This window comes from Lampetra planeri, chromosome 12 (assembly GCF_965212315.1).
Source record: "Lampetra planeri chromosome 12, kcLamPlan1.2.h2, whole genome shotgun sequence".
Taxonomy (NCBI): domain Eukaryota; kingdom Metazoa; phylum Chordata; class Hyperoartia; order Petromyzontiformes; family Petromyzontidae; genus Lampetra; species Lampetra planeri.
Window position 1 is genome coordinate 9,352,445 of NC_136118.1, and position 21,791 is coordinate 9,374,235.

Consider the following 21,791-nt stretch of genomic DNA (forward strand, 5'->3'; position numbering starts at 1 on the left):
TCCCACGTCTTCCGAGACGTCTTACTAGCGTGGAAGGGAAGGCCAAATGCCCTCTGTCGGAGCTCTATAACTGACACGTGCCATCCATTTTTTTTTGGGGGGGGGGGTTTGAAACCCTATCGTACCAATTTTGTATTCTAATTGCGTGCTTAACATTGCTTAATGAAAGGGAAGCTTTAAATTATGACTCATTAGCAAATTGCCAGAGAAGAGGACATGTGGCTGTGTGTACTTAAGTTGTCAGTTTCATGTAAATTCTAAATTGTGTTGTGGCAACTTCTACCCCAGAGTGGTTCGCTGCTGCTTAGTGGGGCATGCGCTCTGTTCATGTGATCATGATGTCTTTTGTTGGTAATTATTTGTTTAAAGTCGCTGGATAGAAAGCATGTGTTTTAATAGCAACACATTTAGGTTAATATTTTAATGAACAATGCATAACCTGTTTTAACAGAAACAAAGATGAAAATGTGAATTTGCTTAATTCAGGTTCCATGTATAATTTAATTCAGCAAATTCATATATATATGCAAGCCATATCCCATTAAGATGTTTTATAATCTTAATACATTATACAATCTCATCACTCATCTCTAGAAATGTTGCTTACTACTTGAAGAACTTGGGTCTGAATTAATTAGCATTAACAGAAGGGTTGACGAAGCATCCAATCGGACCTCTCTCAAGCAAGTGCCATTATTTAAATTGGAGAACGGTCCAGTGAAGCAAGGGTGGCACAGTCGGGTTTTTACAATCGGGTTCAATTGTCTTTTTTATATTAAACCCGATCATCTGAGATTGGGAGAAATCCGGTTAAATTGGTTCTAATTGCAGAACCGCACTTTGCCAACTTCTCAACGATGGGCTTCATCCATTCCAAGCTAAGGAACTCACTGGCGCCCACGATTGTGGAGGAGAAGCTCGTGTTCATCAAGACCAACCTGCCCGCCGCATTCTCCGACTACCCCGTGCCCGACGGCCCCGAGTACGATAGCAGCACCGACGAGGAAGCAGCCTAAGCCTTGGATCAGAGTTTCGTATTCATTAAACCAGGTTTTAATTCCCCGAAATCGGGTTTAATTGTATTACAGATAAAACCCGATGCCTGCCGCTGGAAAAATCGGGTTTTTTCCACCCATGCAGTGAGGTTGAATGTCACAGAGCTACATCAGATAACACTGGTAAACAAAAAAAAATTTTTTGGCCTGGACTTTTGCAGCTGTTTTAGACTAATTTCAGGGTGCTGATTCCAAATCTGATCTCAGATTTGCTCTATCACATCTCATTTTTATGCAATTGGCATACCCCATTTTCATTGATTTTACCCGAAATTAACTCTGTCACTTATGATTGCAAGTTGTTGCGAGTCTGTGACTGCTTTAGTGTTAAAATATGGTGCTGTATTTTTAGGATAGTGTTATTATAATATAATTTTATGTAGATATCCACATTTATTTAATATTTTTCTTCTGCAGTTTTTATTGAAAATGCAATATTTGATATTTCAAAAACCTGATGTGATAGACAAAAACTGCCAGATTTGGAATCAGCACCCCCAAAATAACCTTAAAACCGTTGGAATACCTTATGCCAGAAAAAGTGTGTTGACCAGTGATCGTTATTCTGACCACTGTTCTGACAGAGCAGGGGACAGCACTACCCAACCGACTTAGAGAGTAATATTCATTGCATTACAGTCAAAATAACATATTTCATTTCTAGCGCTGGAATTTAGCCAAATTAAGAACGGAACTCAACTCAATGTGATGGGGTGTTTTTTGTGCATTGCCTGAGACAATTAACCTACAACACTCGAGAACTCGGTTAATTACAGCAACGGTGCCAGCTCATTGATCCAGGCTACCTCAGTGCTTGGATTTCAGTGGCCAAGTTTTGGCATTGGCGTGTGTGCCCTTAACACCGTTCATGCCGGTCGGATTGCAGGTAAGAGGGGTCCCCACACCATTACCAGAAAACCTTTTCACAGAGTGATACAGCAACATCGTCATCGTTTTACATTAATTTCGGTGACTCAAACTGCTCTTAAAAATAATCTATGCCTCGTGTTTGCCGGCTGGGCTCCTCACCACCCCCGACAATAACTCTGTTAATGGCTGGGTAACTGGGTAAACAGGCTTTTGCGTGTAACAAATAAACATTGAAAGAGCATAAGATGTTCGGAAGACACATTTTAATAGGTGGCGATTCCGAATGAGTGGGTGTAACGAATACAAAAAACTAACACGGCTCAATAAAAATGACTCGAACTTTGAAATGTGTTTTCCTCTGAGAGTAATTATTTCGCCATAATATTTACTGAATGCGGTTAATTTATCTCTGAACAGTAACATACAGTGGGGGAAGCTGTTAACGCAACGCCCGTTCTGGTATGCGATGGGGAAACGCTTACAAGTTTATATTGACTACTACAGTAAGTAAACACGCAAATCTTTGGCGACAGCGAATATTGAGGCATTTTAACCGAATGATAAGACTGCTCCAAAGGTAAAGGTCTACCCCAATAGCCTTAATAGACTGTTGGGGCAAATGCTGTGTGCGAGCACCTATGACACTCTCCCTCGTGACTTAACTCGGAGACAGCAATAGGAGGAACTTCTTTTATTTAACGAACACCATCGGAAACACATTCCTGCGGAGGGAGCTGGTAGGAACGTTGGGTTGCTCGGTCAATGGCCAGGGTCAACGGCGGTGTGGTGTATTCCGCAAATATGCCCGACTGTGAGGGCGGGCACAAGCCGGCGTGAGTAGGTTAAACGTTGAGTTTTATAAGGGCACCACGGAGTGACCAGCCCCCCCCCACCCAACCCCACCCCTCCCACCCCCCACCCAGCCCCACCCTCCCCACCCTCCCCTCCCCACCCTTCCCTCCCCACCCAGCCCCTCCCTCCCCACCCAGCCCCTCCCTGCACGACGGACGGACACAATAATCCCCTGTGGGCTGGTGTAACAAGGAGGTTCCTACCAGTATAATACACAACACCACGTGGGTGCACACTTACTGTTGCTAGCCTATACACAACACCACGTGGGTACACACTATTACTGTTGCTAGCCTATACACAACACCACGTGGGTACACACTATTACTGTTGCTAGCCTACACACAACACCACGTGGGTACACACTATTACTGTTGCTAGCCTATACACAACACCACGTGGGTACACACTATTACTGTTGCTAGCCTATACACAACACCACGTGGGTACACACTATTACTGTTGCTAGCCTATACACAACACCACGTGGGTACACACTATTACTGTTGCTAGCCTACACACAACACCACGTGGGTACACACTATTACTGTTGCTAGCCTATACACAACACCACGTGGGTACACACTATTACTGTTGCTAGCCTATACACAACACCACGTGGGTACACACTATTACTGTTGCTAGCCTATACACAACACCACGTGGGTGCACACTTACTGTTGCTAGCCTATACACAACACCACGTGGGTACACACTATTACTGTTGCTAGCCTACACACAACACCACGTGGGTACACACAGTTACTGTTGCTCGCCTATACACAACACCACGTGGGTACACACTATTACTGTTGCTAGCCTACACACAACACCACGTGGGTACACACTATTACTGTTGCTAGCCTACACACAACACCACGTGGGTACACACTATCACTGTTGCTAGCCTACACACAACACCACGTGGGTACACACTATTACTGTTGCTAGCCTACACACAACACCACGTGGGTACACACTATTACTGTTGCTAGCCTACACACAACACCACGTGGGTACACACTATTACTGTTGCTAGCCTACACACAACACCACGTGGGTACACACTATTACTGTTGCTAGCCTACACACAACACCACGTGGGTACACACTATTACTGTTGCTAGCCTACACACAACACCACGTGGGTACACACTATTACTGTTGCTCGCCTATACACAACACCACGTGGGTACACACAGTTACTGTTGCTCGCCTATACACAACACCACGTGGGTACACACAGTTACTGTTGCTAGCCTATACACAACACCACGTGGGTGCACACTATTACTGTTGCTAGCCTATACACAACACCACGTGGGTACACACTATTACTGTTGCTAGCCTATACACAACACCACGTGGGTGCACACTATTACTGTTGCTAGCCTACACACAACACCACGTGGGTACACACTATTACTGTTGCTCGCCTATACACAACACCACGTGGGTACACACAGTTACTGTTGCTCGCCTATACACAACACTAACCGTCTAACACTGACGGCGCTGAACCGAGGACAGCCAACAACAATCTAGCAGCGCAATGTCCAGTGAAGACGGCAGCGACGATGGCGACGATCTTGAGTAGCACAACGGGGATCTCACCCCAACACTCTCAGCGTGGCCAAAAGCCCTCTCTGGAACTTACTAGCGGGTTCCCGAGGCTTTCCGATGAGCCCCCCTCTGTGACCTTTCCTCGAGATGTCCCCCTCTCGTGTCTATCGTGGCCTGCTGACGTCGTGATTTAATTTAGTTGTTTTAATTTTAATTTATAAATGTTTTTACCTACGTGACTTTACCGAAAAAAACAAAAAGTAATACACCGCAGTTACCCTTTTCCGCCAGCAGCCAGCGCTATGCCACTACACATGTACTAAAATTGTACTAAAATTGGAATGATACAGAGAAGATTAAGCATGGCCCCTGCGCAAAGGATGACACGAAAAATTCGTGAAGCGTTATTTTGTTGTCGCCCTAGTGGAGATGTTCACGCACAGCACCAGGTACCAATTTCAGGCTGAATCGACCAAGGGGAGGTCCAGGACGCGTTCAAAAATTCGCCACTTTTATTGATCGCGAATAGAAATTGAACTTGGGTCGTCAGGTTCGTGGCGCCTTGACACACGCAACGCGTGATTGTCATTCATACACTTTATTCATAACTAGATGAGAGCCAAGGTGGAGGTCAAACGTCTCTTTACAAAGGAAGGCCTGAGTTTAAACGTGACACCCTAACACACACACTCCACGCTCTGACTATAACAGCAATCACGACACTTTAGTTTGACCCCATGTCTATTGCTTTGCAAGGACAATAAAGAGGACATTCGTTGTTTATTTGATGTTTTTCAAATGTCACCTCATTTACTGCATCCTACAGGGACTTATGAAAGAAGACGCACAAAATAAAATATAGTTATTAAGGCCAATTAAAAACGACACGGTCGATTTCAATGTCATCTTTTAAAAAAATACATAAAACATATTCTCAAGTTACAATGAATACATTTGGCCAAAGCCGTATCCTTACCGACTCCCTTACACTTAAACACGCGTATTTCAACTGTTTTGGCAAATGGTATTCTTATTGCTGTTTCTAAATAGCGTTTGTATTTAGACCTCGAGTCAAGAGCTTGTTATGAGTGCATTCACTTCCAGTGGGTAGAAATGGATTTTCCTAGTCGATTACTGGCAAGGGAGGAATGATATTTGATATTCGTTCTCATTATTCCTCTCCCCAATGGCAAGAGGTGGCTGGAAAGTTAAGGAATGGAAGGCGCCTTTTGGCGTCATCTGGTCCAACACCATGTGAGACTTGGCTCTAAAAAAAGCTGTCTCGGGTGTGGACCAATCAATTTCAAGGACAGTGCATACATTATTAGAGTTGTGTTTTTTGTTTGCATTCCGACCGCAGGTATTGTGGTCAATGCAAACATGACTCCTTGTAAAAAAAGGTGTCAGTTTTGTTGCCAGATAAAAGGGTAAAAAACCAATTATTACATTTTGCTACTGGCAAAGGAGGTTCTCCAATGGTGCGCCCGGGAGAGTCTACACATCGAGATGGAGCGACAGAATCAGCTGGTGTGCAGGCACGAGGTGGATCATTGACATCGCTGTATCGTGAGAGGTGGCAGCCTTCATCCAGCAGTGGATAAACCCAGTGGCGGCTCCTGCAAAATCTCTCAGGGGGGGCAAATGTCTGGATAATTGATTAGGATAAGGTCCACCCATGCAATGGATAAATTAACAGCTTAAGCATGTAAAGGCAACTTCACTTCTTTAATATTAATGAAAAACAAAGTGACTCTTACAATACATCTTGTTTGTTTCTATACTCACTATTAAAACAAACCACTCAAGTTTATTTTATTAAAGATTCCACTAGGTGGCGATAAATTATATTGTTGGATGAAACGTGCTTACGTATGATGACGTTAGCACGTATGATGACGTAAGCACGTTAGTGCGAGCCCTCCCGGAAGCCATAGAGAATGCATTGGAGCGCCCGCCGTTCGAAAAAAAACATCTTTGAATGTAAGTCTATGGGGCCACTCGGGGCGATTCTCAGCCGGAGTGAAATCGCCCAAAAAGAGGCGGTACTCCACAGAACGTGACATGACGCTTTTTGACTATATCCAGAGGCTGACAGTGACGGCTAGCGTGACTCTGTGGTTGAATGACATTGGTGGTGCGTCGCCCAATCGCCCTAATGAAGAAACCGCCCCTGGATAAACCCATGGTTGATGAGTATTCCAGAGCCATGCTGAAATCTCGAGCCAAGCCCCCTTGACGCAACGTGTAACCGTGTAACTATTCGGTAATACCGCATGGCAAGTGGTGCACAAGCACAAACAACACAAGTCAAGACACGCGTCAATCACGCTGCCTTAAACTGCAAGATAAAACAATAATCGGCGACGTTTAATAGCACACAGCTCTGCAGAAAGGCCACTGACCGAAACGTCGGCTAAAATTAATTTTCAGATGTTAAATATTTTCCTTTCCCCGAAACGTCGTCTATTTTATATTTATATTTCCTTTTAATGCAGTGTTATTGACGAATGCGTCTTGTGCCTTCTGCTGATATTACAATGCACCGTGTACACAACTTCCCCGAAAAATATTGACAACTTCAACAAATGATAACGGAACACAACTTTGCGTTGCTCACGATACCCCCTCGAGGTCCCCCAACCACCCACAATCCCAACGCGCGCGACTTTAACGTCGCAGCGCTCTGCACCAATCCGCTTGCAGGGACTGGGCCCCCCCCCTCCCCACCACGCCGATCGCGTCCGTCGCGTGTCCCCCCACACACCCCCCACCCCACCGTCACCAACCAACCAACCACCCGCAGCTCCCGACGTCATCCAACATCACGTGACACGCGGCGTCACGCGCATGCGCGTTGCTTGTCCCCGCGCAGGCATGAGCGAGGAAAGATGGCCGACCCCGAGCAGGTAATGGGGGCCGCGGCCGCAGCCGCCGCCGTGGGGTTCGGTGAGGCTTGAGCGAGATCCCTCCCCCCGCCCGCTCGCTCGCTCCGCCTCGATTAACCGAGCGAGCGACGCCTTCGCTCCTCGTACGTTTGCCTCGGCAGTCGGCGAGCCCGCCCTCGGCGGCGCGGCTCGGACGCCGGCCGCGGTTAGCCCCCCCTCCCCATGTGTTGCTGTTACTAAGATGATGGAGTGGGGGGTGCAATGGTCACAAGGGTGCTCGATTGTGTGTGAGCAGACGTTTATTCTTCTCGTCGTTCTAGTCACCGCTGCAATTGCGCCTCGGCGTGCAATTGCCGCTGTTGTAATTGGCGGTGTCTGGAGCCTTCGATGAATGTGGGTTTGGGGGGGGGGTGTACAGTATATGTCAACACTGGCTGTGGTGATGATGATTAGTTGCTCGTTGTCGCTGTTTGCGAGCGTTTAGTCGGTCACAGTTAACGCTGTTACGTTGAACTTTGCAATGGTCGGCGATCAGTGGTTGTTAGCAGTGGACCGGAGCTGATGGAAGATAACCGCGAGGTTGAGTCCATCCACGTGTGTCTGTACTGTGCCGCCACCACACTGTACAGTATTGATCTAAAACAAGAATAACCGCATATCATTGTCGGTTTCTAGTTATTAAACATCGATCAACTGAAAACCAATCTTAGGTACTCGAGCACAACTGTGCACGATGAGCTCTGATGTGGAGCCTCTCTTCCACGCCTCACTGCAGTTGCTGCAAGTTTGTGCATTTGTGTGTGTTCGTATGCGTGTGCCTTCATGCGTTTTCATGCGGGCGTGTGTTTATATCTATCCGTGTGTCCTTGTATGTGCCTATTATTGTGATGGAAGGTCTGTTTGCGCTTGTGCATTATTGGCTTATATCCATGGTTGTGCCCGTGCGCATGTGAACGCTCGTGTGTATAGCATTCATGTGTGTGCTTATGCGGGTATCTGTACCTTAGCCGTTGCAAGGTTAAACTATGGCCTTTGGTTTTGTACGCGACTGCCTGCGTGAATGTCAGTGAGACCCCGGTCAGTAGCAGCATCTGCAGATTCGTATCAATTCGACTCGAGAATAAGGGGGGGGGGAGGTTGTGGGTGAAGAGGTTGTTTGGCAATTGTACAACATGAGGCAGATACAACTTGAGCAGACAGCGGGGCTGCTGTGCAAGCAGGTTCCCCCAACGTTAACCACCGTCAGCACCACTTATCCATGCCGTAGCGGGGGCAGTAAGCAGTTCTCACGAAAGTGTTTACGGTACAACGAGTCGAGAAGTCTCGGTCAGGTCAGCGACGACCGGCCGTCATTGGAATCCCAGCTCCGTCGTTACATGTGCTTTTGGCTGCAATGGCGCATCCGGTAAAGTCGTTTTCTTCCGGGTCCTATATTTCTAGAAAGCACAAGGTTATCATCGATAGTTTCTAGAGGCGTTTTTTTTGTTCAACGGTTATCATGCAAATTATGTTTAATCCTGTTTGGAAACGTACTCCATGTACAGTCCTATTCCAGTTTCTGTACTGGATGAGGGCCGGCACACACAATATAGGTCGTAGGGTTATTTGAACGTACTTCAAATGTATCGGTCAGTTGAGGTTTGTGAAGGTTGGGAGCATAGACATGAGGCATGGTAGTCCCTCGCTTAACTCTCCTCTTACACATCATGTTACCCCGTAACCTATAACAACTTGTTTTGCTTGGCTGTTACCCATCTAAGCACTATCCAGGCTCATCTCTGCTTAGCGCCGATATTTTTGGTCAAAGACACGATACTGTATATCTGTGGGTATTTGTATGCTTTTTTATATATTGCCACAATGCAGATAAATCCGTGAGGGTGTTTTCACCTGAGTTGACATGTTTACTAATGCTTATAGAGTATAAACGTTCAACAAGTGGTGCTTTGCTTCTAAGAAAGTTAATGCATTTATGTTCAACGAGTATTGTGGCAAGTATTGAATATCTTATGCCTTTATATACAGCTTAATGTTTGTACCTTATTTATGTTATGAAGTGTTTTCTAAATGGTGCACATTTCACATTAAAGTTACTGTGAAACAGTTATCCACGAATCTCAACTGTCTGAATTTTGTTACATTTATAATCAGGCTTGTTTTGAATTTAGTAAAGTTACAGCTTATTATTGCACTAAACACTTACATTCACACCTACGTGTTAACACGTATGTTTTATACCATGTTAGCTTTGATTTTGATGGTCTCCTTTGTAAGTTCACTCACATTAGAAGGATGATTGAATAACCAACCATCCCAGCTTCAGATTTAACCTTCCTTGTCAGAGAAAGATAAATTTAATCATTATTTGTCAGTTTTTTTTTTTATAGTTTTGAGGCTTGCAGGTAAAATCGAGACACTAATGCATTTCTCATTAGTCCCATGCAGCTTAATGAAAATTGTTTGTCAAAGGAAATTGTGGTTAAATTGCCTGTTATGATGTGCCACTTGTGGACAAGGTTACTCATAAGAAGTGCTGTAGACATGATGAACAATATCCCATGCCGAAATGTTATGCACCTAATATGCATGCGCTGTGTAATATAGTGGATGAAATGTAACAAATAAACAAGCACGAATGCCAATATAAAATAAGGGATTGGCCATTTTGTTAAACAATTTAACTGTATTAAGAAATGTGTGCAGAAATATGCAAATGAAATATCAACGGTCACATGTTAGGTGCACGTGCTTACACACATTCACTCGCATTGTAACAAGCAAGCACTAACAACCATGTATAGAGTGTTATTTTTTTCCATAAAGCATATGGCAATCATTGCCCAATTTATTGAGTATTGGATACTGGAAAACTGTGGCAATTTTTCTTTAGCGGTATTGTATTCCCTGGACGTAGGAATAATCACCTTATAACATTCTGTAAAAAGTGTTCAGAATTGACGGAGTAATTTAGTATAAGCAATGAATGAAGATGCTCTATAAAGTCACGTTCTCGTCATCGATGTTCTGTCCTTTAGAAACTTGTGTTTTTCTCAGCTGAAGGAGGTGCCAAGTGCGATTGTTTCAATGCAGAATCTGGAAGTTTCATAAAAAAAATAAACAGCAATATGTGAAAAACATACGTCATATGTGCCGATGCTGTGATGCTTTCAGAGCTTTGTTTGTGATTAGTGCATTACTCTGGTCCTGGTCAAGAGGCCATCATGGCCAAAGTTACTGGCAAATGTCCTGTGCTTGGCTGAAAGGTTTACTTAGCATTGTAACTGTAAAATCATAAACCGCGGATGCATAGTTAATTTTGTTTGCAAAATTAACACATTTCAAAACTCTTTATTACGGTAAGCTTAAGCCTTTACAGTAAATGTTCAATTTTAGAGAGGCAAGCATTTTTGTGATCTGTGATTATTAGAATTCGTAATTGACATGGTGCCTTCCTCCCTTGTATACCGTCTTCTCGACAGAGCCTAGCACAGCTGGAGCTGCTGTGCAAGCAGCTATACGAGACTACGGACACATCCCAGCGTGTGCAGGCCGAGAAAGCATTGGTGGACCTCACCAACAGCCCCGAATGCCTCAGCCAGTGCCAGCTGCTGCTGGAGAGAGGGAGTGTATGTTACTCTCTTCTTGCTTACTCACGAAGTCCCTACAAGTGACGTCTCTGTGATGTGTCTCTGTTCCACCTACTTTATGGTTCCTTAATGCTTATGAAGAGGCACTGCATGATACACTTGCTATTTAATGACGTATTTAGCTAACATCAGTGGCGAGTGATATTTAAACCAGTACTGGGGCCGCCACCTCCCCTTCACCAACTCATGCTGACCAGCATGGTCAAGTATTTAAAAAACTCCCTTGGTCAGTCATAATCCCCTCCCTATTTGAAAGTTGATAGTGTAGGGAGGGAGCCCTTCGTCCAGCAGTGGATTTACAAGGGGTGTGAATGTCTAATTACTTAGTTGTCTTGTTGCTTTAAGCCCACTTTTCACGAGGGTCCCTTACCCACCCTGCAAGAATATGCTCAAAATTACCACCACAATCACACTGTGGAAATTAGATGTGGTTTATAACACTGAAAACAACTAAGAGCTGAATTTGTATGTATCCCCACACAAACTGCGAGATCTCTGAGCAGATGTGTGCAGTTCCAACTGTTGTGTCACCGAGTACTGACATCACTGGCCTGGAGTAACGCACTGATGCTGCGACATTGAAGGCGCTGGTTGCTCAATCTTGTCGCATTTTTGCAAGATGCAGTACATTCATCCCCCAGCACTGCTTGTGTGGCTGCTTTAAAAATTGTGAAACATTTAGAAAAGACTTCTGTTTGTCAAAGATATTTGGAAAGCCTTGTTTTGTGTTGAAATGTGTCCATATATCAATATAAATGTATCAATGAAGTAGTTAAATGTTTTAGAATGCAGTCGTTTGGGGTAAACCTCTAAAAATGCCACTTCCTTTCACGTTTCTCTAGTTAAAATATAGCGCATTCACATGAGTTCATTTCTGCACGCTGTCTTATCTGCAAGGCTAAGGTGCCCCTTAGTTCAATGTTAATTCGATGAATTTCAACAGGAACAGTGGCTCTGAAATAATCCACCCTTGATGCGATCAATAAATGTTTTATTTACTCTTAATCATGTTTGTTCATGTTACAGCCCTTTTGGGCCCTTGGTTCCTGCGGTGAATTTAATATTCACCCGTTACGTGTTTGAAATTTTATAGCTTTTGCCTTTGGCCTTTTTAACCGCAAAGTTGAATATGTTATGCATGCATGCATGCACATTTTAATAGCAGGAAAATTTAAAACCTTAGAAAGCTCTTGAGTCGAACATGGTAATTTTTTCTTGAGTTGTGCAATATGATATGCTAACTTCCCGACTTGGTAATAATACTGGTAGGAACCTCCTGCTTACACCAGCCCACGGGATTATTGTGTCCGTCCGTCGTGCATCCAAAAATGGGAGGGGTGGGGCTGAGTGGAGAGGGGCTAGGTGGGGAGGGTGGGGAGGGGCTGGGTGGAAGGGGTGGGGCTGGGTGGGGAGGGGCTGGTCACCCCGTGGTGTCCTTATAAAACTCAACGTTTAACCTACTCACGCCGGCTTGTGCCCGCCCTCACAGTCGGGCATATTTGCGGAATACACCACGCCGCCGTTGACCCTGGTCATTGACCGAGCAACCCAACGTTCCTACCAGCTCCCTCCGCAGGAATGTGTTAATGCAGTTTATAAAATGCACAATATTTGATAGACACAAACGTCCTTGACTCTTGAGACGAACTCAATGTCGCTTGGGCCTTTAAGTGTCTCTTAAAAGCCGGTGTAGATTAAACGCTGCTGTGAATGTGCAGCGGGGGGGGGTGGCGTTCCAGACGGCGGGGGCTGCTACAGAGAAATGACATCCGGCAGTGATAGACGTGGGCCTTGGTGTAGAGCGGAGGTAGTAAGTTGCGAATTTTTTGATAATAAATGAAGTGCCTAAGTATTGATTCCTTTTTTTGTTCTATCTGTTTAAATGATTGCTTTTGTGTTTGTGTTTTTTCCTCTAGTCTTCATATGCCCAGTTACTCGCAGCTACATGTCTCTCCAAGTTGATCTCGCGGACAAATAATCCCCTTCCCCTGGAACAGAGAGTCGACATTCGTAAGTAGACGTAGAAGTTCTAACTGCGAGTTATGTTGCTTAAAACCTGGACAGAGAATGTTTGCATGTTGTACTTTCACACCTTACATAGTATGTTGGACTTTCCCCAAAAGCTAAGTTCATGCTTAAAATTAACACAGTGGATTTAAGTCAGTGTTGTTCTTTTGTAATATTTATTATTCATGTAAGTTGAAGTCAACCTGAAAGTTAACATTGTGGTATGTAGCATAACCCAATTGTATAACATCTTGAAGTTGCTTAAAATGTTACTGACTTTACATTTGTTTTAACATTTTGTTTTCATGCTCCTAATATATTGGGTTTCCAATTCTCCTTGAACAAATACATGTCATTCTTTAAGCTGAGAAGCTAAGCAGGTTCGAGCCTGCATAGAGCTTGGACATGTGACAATCATGCACAAAAAACAGGTGTTGTAGGCTGCTGCGGGGCTACTTTTTCAGTGGAGGGCAATGCAGCAAATTCCATTGTTGTATGAAAGTATGTTCTAAGCCTTCAGCAGCCTGTATATGAGTGTGGTGAAATACGATAAAATAACCCTCAGGATGTGCATGGCTGTTGGGAGGCCCTGACAATGAAGCCGTACATGTACACTTTTTGTACATACACGTGTACAATACTGCGCGTGCCCATTGGCGCTGACGTCCCTGTCCCATTGGCTGTGCGTGGCAGGAAACTACGTGCTGTCGTACTTGGCGTCACGGCCCAAGCTTGTCTCCTTCGTGACGCAGGCGCTCATCCAGCTGTACGCGCGTATTACTAAGCTGGGCTGGTTCGACTGCGACAAGGACGAGTTCGTTGTGCGAAACGTCATCACCGACGTCACCAAATTCCTGCAGGTGACCGAGCGGAATTTATGGGGCAGCCGGGATGCCCTCCTGCAGACAACGCCTTACTTTCGTTGCATGCCCAGTGTGTTGTTCTGAATTTACAAACTGCCTCATTTTTGAGTGTGTGGTGCGTGAACCAGCATGTATCAAAATGTTTTAAAGAAATGTTTTTCTTGGTTACAGGGCAGTGTAGAACACTGCATGATTGGAGCGATGATCCTTTCGGAACTGGTCAGCGAGATGAATCAAGTACGTAATGATGCGCTTGGTTAACGTTTTTATTTGCAATAGAATATTTCATAAATTGAGTGATTGGAAATTTGTTCAGCCTAATTGTTTTTCTTTCTGTAGGCGGACACAACGCGACCAATAACGAAACATCGTAAAATTGCATCTTCGTTTCGAGACGTTTCGTTGTATGAAATTTTCACCCTCTCCTGCACACTGCTCAGAGAGGTGAGTGACTGCTGTTTACAAGTTGGTGATACCCCTTTCACTGTTATTTGTTTAATAGGAAAGTTGTTCAAGCTTTGGTAGTCAACATTTGGTTAATCATCAGCCACGACCTTTTCCACTGTGGTATGAAGGCCCTCCCGTGCTGCGTCTACCGATGCAATGATCCACCTAGCTTTTTTTGCACACAAATGTATTTAATTGCTCTATCTGCTTTTACTTTCCCTCCATCATTAGCATTGACTGTCGGGCACCATTCCTTCTCGTGACATGTCCTGCTCGGACCCACATACTTTTCTTTACAATTATCAAGATGTCTAATGTGCATTTTATCTCTGATCTGCATGTTCCTCTTACTGTCTCTCACTTGTAATTTAAAGCATGCATTTCTCCACACTTCTTTGCTCATGTTTGAATTTTTGTCAATGTCTCTAGTTCCGTGGCAGGTGAAATGAAATTATTGATATATTTTTTCTTTCCTCACATTGGTGTGTTGCTTTATGTTTTGAGTTTTTTCGAATGCACTCCAACCTACACTTGTCCACTTCCTTTGTTTCATCATGTTAATCCTGGTTCTCCTTCAATAACTACCCTAGGTATACTTACTCTTAGTTCTTTCGGTAAAGTCACGTAGGTAAAAAATGAAATTAAAATTCATAAAAAATAAAGAACAATAAAATCACGACGTTTCGGAGGCAACACAAGCTTCCATCTTCAGGTGAAACTGTCACAGCAAAAAATCTGTATCAAGTGGAGAGAAGTCCCAAGAGGTACGACCTTATATACTGGTTAAGGGGGGAGGAGCCAGGAAGGGCCGCGGGAGAGGAGGAGTTGTGAGATGGTCAGTACTGCTGCTGAAACTGAGCCTTTGTAATATAGATGGCATATGTAGATAAGCCAGCTAGGATTAAGCCGCCTTTTGTTATGCTGCTGGGTGGGTAAAATAATTAAATACGATTAAGCCGCCTTTTGTTATGCTGCTGGGTGGGTAAATTAATTAAATACGAAAAAGGAGAGTACTGTTAAACGCTGGGGATGTTAACACTCGGTAGAGTAAAATAGTGCCTGTAAGATAAGATGGTCCAAAAATGTGTAGTTAAATCTTTTTTGCATGGTTGATAACATCTTTCCAATGATTACTAAGTTTGTACCCATCATCACGGTTGAAATTATGTCTGTGTTTGTATATCTGAATGGCTTCGTGTACAAACCTTTGATGGTAGCCAGAGGGTTTGCAGAGCACCTTAGTCTCGGAGAAAACAATATCATGAGAGCCCACCGCGTTGTAGCAATGATCGGCAACGGCGGAAGACTCAATTTTGCCGTGTTTCTAGGTATATGTACCGCGATGTGTTTTCCATTCTCCCTGAAACCGATGTATTCCATCATTTCGTGAACTTGATGAACATAACTTATTCGTTTTTCTCATATTTACCTTGAGCCCAACTCTGCTGCCCTCTTTATTAATCGTGGAATTTGACAGCCTGGGCACTTGCAAATAAGATATTCCACCTCAAGGGATATTCCAGGGGAAATTATAGATAAGCTCTTTTTTTCTTTTCGTGCAGCTAATTTCTATTGGGTGTTGTACTTTCTCTGTGTATTTTTGTTTCTTGATTTTTACAATCCAATTTTGGAAAACATCTTATAATGTCAACGTGAATAACTTTGGCCAATATATGGCTCTGAATCCATATTTTAATATAATATGTATTTTGTAAATTTCTTCATGTAGTCTCATTGTAGCTGCTCTATTTTTGTAATCTATTTTGAAAATGATATCAATCATTTCGCTGTGCCTCAATCGTTCTTCTGTTCAAAAGGGTGATAAAACTGACTTGAGGAATTATAGACCTGTTCGCCCTTCATCACCTGCCTATAAACTATTCACAAGGTCACTGGGAACACAATAACGAAAACAGTGGAGATCATATTCTTAGGTTTTTTCGGTAAAGTCACGTAGGTAAAACATCAAAATTAATGATGTTTTACCTACGTGACTTTACCGAAAAAACCTAAGAATATGAATCCTTGCAGTCACGAAAGCTTCAAATCTAGAACAGTGGAGATCAACCAACCACATGAACAAGTCTGATTAAGGAAACATTTCTCAAATATAGATCATGCACATCATTTCACTTGTGTATGAAATATTCAAGAGCCGAATGCTAATGTCGAGGTCTGCTCACCACGAAAGGGCTTCAGGAAAGAGTTTGTGTCGTCTTGCTATTCCTCCGCTGAAGAAGTGCGGACTAGAGTGGTTTGCTTTGTGGTCTATCGTTTGCGTTGCATGGCCACAGTCGCATTGTGGCTTGTCTTTAATTTTGCAATGATTTCACTGAGATTATGGAAAAGGCTGAATATCAAATGCCATTATTTCTATCCTTTGTGGACTATGAAAATACATATTATTTGCGTCTTTCGATACGGTCACGTAGATCTATCTTTTGGTAAAATCACGTAGATCTACGTGATTTTACCAAAAGACCCAAAGTTTATGAATTCCTGCAGTGACAAAAGCTTTAAGTCAAGATTAATGAAAATATATTTGGCTAAAAAAGCTTTCACAAACCAACAAACGGAAGCCTAACTCTACATATACAGAAATAAAGCATGGCTATATGTCCTGGTAAAATTAGTAGCAAAATACACCTAATGAATGTTTAAACAAGTTAGGAAACATGGCTCTGCTTGAATTATGTAATGAATGCCAACATTATTTTGTCTTGGGAAGGATTTGATTTAACATTGTGGAAGCTGACAGGTTGCTGTTAGGGCAGTATGTATTTGCATGTTTTAATATATTGCGATTCCTAATCAATTTGGCTATATTTCAGTTGGGATAGTCCCTAATTACAGGGCAACTTTATAATAATGTTTCATTAATATTGGATCATCTTTATGAGAGTCCAAACCGCAGCCACTCACCCCCACCCTCCATTACAGACAAACATAACTCATGCGTAATCTCTTTTAACCTTGCTTGTGAAAGTCTTTAATAAGGCATTACATAATATTTGCTCAAAATATAATGTTACTTTAAAGTTAACATTTCTAATTAAAGTCTTTTACTGCTTGTGTTACTCACATATCTACATATACAAAATGCATATCCAAACAAGCAATTTGATTGTCATCCATAGCTTGATAAGTGTTCATAACAGAAGATGAACTTGAGTGACAGAAAATTACATACTTGCCGAGAACAATAACGTGCAGTAATCTGACAGGTTTATTGTATTTAAATTTGAACTGCAAACAGTAAAAATCAATTAGGTTCTAAAACATACAAACATTCAAATTGCTCTTGTTTTATACTGTGTCCAATAGCAGATGTTAAAACGGACCTTGATTACACTACAGGTTTATTAAAACATGTAGCATAATACCTGCTATATGTTTTATCTGGAGTGCATTGATGAAAGCAGGTATACACAGCACCATTATTATTCTGGTTCTGGTCTTAATAATTTTTGGTAATTATGAAAAAAAATCACAAATCACTGAAAATGCTGACTTTACTCCGAACTATACTCTAGAATGCATATCCAAACAAAATTTAAACAGCTCACAAAGAAGCAGATAGATGCATGCTGGGAACTAGAAACAAAAAAATAACACGTGTATCACACTATTATATAAAGTTTTGCTGGCTGGCGAGCACAAGGTTGGGCAAATGCATCGTGGTGACATCGTGGGGAAGCAGTGGTGTAGCGGTGAGCATGCTGCGCTACGAACCTGGCGATTCCCACTCACGGCCAACACCAGTGGCGATTATCTGAACCGGTCCTGGGCCTCCCCTAAGTCGACTCAGCTTCAAATGAGTACCTGGTGTGGTGTGTGAACATCGCCACTAGAGACTCAAAGGTGGCCGGGCGTGAAGCTGGCCACCCACCCCCTCGTGTGCCGTTGTGGCCTTCATATATGCTCGCTAACAGCACTAATACCAACAGTCTGTTAAGGCTATACGCGAGATCTTTGTCTTTGGTGGTGACGTCACCGTGCACATCTGCATGATGACATCACAGCATACCACAACATTAAGCCCCACCCCCCGCCCCCACCACCTATCCGAGCCGTGGATCGCGTGCAAATGCGCGGGCAGTGCTAATATAATCGGAGAACCAATGCAAATTAGACATTGTATTGAATTGAGAGAAGTGGCTTTGCGCAGGGCACGTGGTTAATATGTAAGACTGGTGCCAGAACGGCAAAGAAGGGGGAAAATGCCTGAGCAGATGAACACCGTCGAGCTGGAGTAATGAGATCAGCTCATACCTACTATAATCACCCTTAACGCTCGTGACGTCACTCCACATCGACCAGCCCCCTACATTAATATTCATGAGCAGGTGACGTCCTCCAAATGGACATCCCCCCCCCATTATTATCGTACCTACTATGAGCCAAGAATGTCAGTGTGTAACGCTCGTGACGTCACTCCACGGTGACCAGTGCCTCATTAATAATCATGAGCAGGTGACGTCACTGCCCCTCCCCCCTCCTCGGCGTCAACTTACAACCCTCACTACGAAGGCAGAACCCTGACGTCACGCGATCTCCGTAACGCTGTTGAGACATAGAAGTAAAAAGGACGTCATGATGAATAAGGGATTATAACCTTTAAAATGAAATAGGTCCGTGTCACCGCGCCCTTACAAATTGCACACGAATGGATGCAATGAATATCACGTTGCGGTCTGCTTTTCGCTTGCAAGTTTCAAATTTACTGCAATACACCCGTCCTTGGACAGGCAAAAGGCTAGTTTTCAAGAAGCAACATGGATTGTGACATCACACGGCCAGGAGGCATGGCAAGAACATGGAGAAGCCTTCATCCAGCCATAGATAGATAATGGCTGAGGATGATGATGAGTAGTTATTAATGCCATTGTTTCCACGGTGCCAGTTGTGAGTAGTAGATGTGTGTAACCTTTAATAATATTGACAATTGACAAAAATGGAATGAAAAAGTGTAATTAAGAAAAAAATTGTATTTCCTATTTTGCATATTACCATAAATTAGTGCCCTTTGTTAATCCACTGCTGGATGAAGTCCCCCCCCCTCCACCCATGCGGTGTTGGTCATGGTGGTTATATGACCATACTTCACAAAGCCAGTCAGTACAGATGAAGCCTTAATGCAATGACCAAACTTTTAAATGTTTCAGAATTGGTGAACACTTTTACTGACAGAAAGGATTTGAAAGAATAAAACTCATAAATGTAACATGTTAACGCTTAAAATGATCTCTTCATCAAAATTTTAACTGCTGTTAAGCACTTCCCTGCGACAGTTCTCGACACTGCCCAGTTTTAATTCTGGCCGACATTTATAAATCGCTGTGTGAAAGTGCTTTTTGTAACTTTAATGGTGGTGGTTAACGTCTCCGTAAAAAATAGATAAATGAGAATGGCTTTAAGTGGAAGTTAGTGGCTCATTGACTTCGATTTTATTTCACGTGAGCAGCACACTCAAGCAAAAGTACTTTCGATGACTGTTGTAGTGTTGAGCAAACAAAAGTTGCTGTGCAAATAGCAGCAGTAGCAAATTTACTTACAATGTAAACACGTTACGTCAGCCTTGCAGAGAGCAGATTAACATTTTAACAAAACATAGTTGCAGCTTACTTAAAACTGGCAATATCTTTAGATTTGATGAATATGAAGGCTAATTTAAGCTGCCACTGATTTTATATGGCTTACACTGTAGATACAGATTTAACCCCCGTGTAAAGTTTTAGCAAAGTGCACCTGGCCTGGCACAAGTGCCGTAGTGACATCACCATCACTTATTGGCGAATGGCGGCTGTTGTGCTCCATCGGGCAGCTTCATTGGTGCTCGCTTAACAGCACTTGCCCCAACAGTCGTTTTAATGGCTATACGGGGGATCTTTGTCTTTGTGCTCCATAGGCATCGGGCAAGAACCTAGATCTGAGCGACGAGCGGCAGCATGGGCTGCTACTCCATCTCCTTAAACTCACCTACAACTGCCTCAACTTCGACTTTATCGGAGCCTCCAGTGACGAGTCCTTCGAAGACCTGTGCACAGTGCAGATCCCCACCAGCTGGAGATCAGGTGCCGTGAGCCGACACATGAGCGCACGTCGACTGCGCACCCCAGGCTTCAAACGAATCGTGCAGAGACCGCGGCTGTTCTAGAATATAATGGGCCTAATATTAAATCGTGCTAATGCCGTGCGGATCATGGGGGTTATTCGACCATACTTCATGATGATCAGTGCATGTTGGTAAAGGCGGCAAGCATGAGAATACAGTAAAACAATGGAATTTTCTGCACTGCCATCTGCCCACCACATAGCCCCCCCACAGCCTGTTGGGGATGGTAGTCACCCGTTTAAGAACTATTCAGGACCCAATCTGCTTATTTTATGATATCTAGCGTCATTGGCTGCATTGCAGGTGATGTGGTCATAGGCAATGCAGCATTGACATGCTGAATAATGAAAGATTATCTCTCTTAATGACATTTTATATGGTGGATGAAATAGGAAAGGATAGCCCCAAAGCTGTTAATCTACTGCTGAAGCCAATAATTACAATTTTAAATTTGTCTTTAATATAAAAGATTCCCAAGAACCGTTTACTCGAATAGAGCAAGCCACTTCAATTATATCTCGGTGGGAAACTTGTTTAAATTACAGTTGAGTCTGACTGAGCAAGAGTATTGTTTCAGTTCCACAGGATCTACTTTGAATCGGGGTAACACGTCTCTTATTCAAGTGTAGTAATCAGGTTTACACCCCAGACGGGTCATATTAATATTTTTTCTTTCAGTTATATAAGACCTTGGGTTACAAAGTGAGTTTAATTCTTTGTGTTGGGATTTCGGAAAGAATCGGGCAGTGCAATAATTATCTTTGTCGATTTGTGCTACGGATTAAAGTGTATGCTGTAGGAAGGATTGTAGTGCGTCTCTGTTGACGACATGTGTGTTTCGCCATCAGCCTTCCTGGATGTGGCCACTCTCCAGCTCTTCTTCGATCTGTACTGCTCCCTGCCTCCCACACTGTCACCACTGGTAAGCACCCTGTGGGTGGATTTTTGCATTGTCAATGTTTGAATGGTCAATGTATGCTTCTCAGGTGTGTGTGTGTGTGCACGTGTGTCGGAGAGTGACTAGCAGCTGTAAATCAACCAGCATGATCTATTACAACTTGTGAGCATTATACCTGTTTATTTAACCTGCCCTGAGAATTTCTTCTATGGATAGACAGACTCTCTTAACGTAGACATGGTATGTATGTATGTTGAACTTCTTTCGTGCCGTACATAGCCAACCTTGCTGCGCATTGAGGCGGCTATTTTCTAAATGTCTGCTCTGCTTTGGTCTCCTGTTCGCACAGGTGCTGTCCTGCCTGGTGCAAGTGGCATCGGTACGGCGGTCGCTCTTCAACAACACGGAGAGGGCCAAGTTCTTGTCACATCTGGTGGACGGGGTCAAGCGAATCCTCGAGAGCCCACAGGTGAGAGGTGGCTGTGCGGCTCGGAAGTCGATAGCTGAGGTGTCAACGCTGAAGCCCAGGGTTTGAATCCAGGCCGTATCCTATGATTAAACCGGATTCTCAAGTGGAGCACGTATATGG

At 43.5% G+C, this 21,791-nt stretch overlaps 1 protein-coding gene and 1 non-coding gene across 5 annotated transcripts in view; both read left to right on the forward strand.

Moving 5' to 3' along the window:
- Positions 1-4,648: 4,648 nt before the first annotated feature.
- LOC144721838 (U6 spliceosomal RNA) lies at positions 4,649-4,756 on the forward strand. Its single transcript, XR_013585986.1, has one exon. It is a non-coding gene; the product is annotated as a U6 spliceosomal RNA (small nuclear RNA).
- A 2,365-nt stretch (positions 4,757-7,121) lies between these two features.
- Positions 7,122-21,791, forward strand: part of XPO7 (exportin 7) — an 85,283-nt gene continuing 70,613 nt past the window's right edge. For 3 of the 4 annotated variants that reach the window (XR_013585939.1, XM_078599437.1, XM_078599439.1), the window contains exons 1-9: positions 7,122-7,246; positions 10,705-10,851; positions 12,789-12,882; positions 13,573-13,739; positions 13,914-13,979; positions 14,082-14,186; positions 20,098-20,263; positions 21,153-21,226; positions 21,552-21,671. Coding sequence is in view for 3 of the 4 variants with exons in the window: in XM_078599437.1 (XP_078455563.1) it covers positions 7,229-7,246; positions 10,705-10,851; positions 12,789-12,882; positions 13,573-13,739; positions 13,914-13,979; positions 14,082-14,186; positions 20,098-20,263; positions 21,153-21,226; positions 21,552-21,671 (957 nt within the window). In the remaining variant the exon portion in view is untranslated. Of the gene's footprint in view, positions 7,247-7,676; positions 8,631-10,704; positions 10,852-12,788; positions 12,883-13,572; positions 13,740-13,913; positions 13,980-14,081; positions 14,187-20,097; positions 20,264-21,152; positions 21,227-21,551; positions 21,672-21,791 lie in introns of those variants that run through there. The other variant, XM_078599438.1, reaches the window with a different exon arrangement.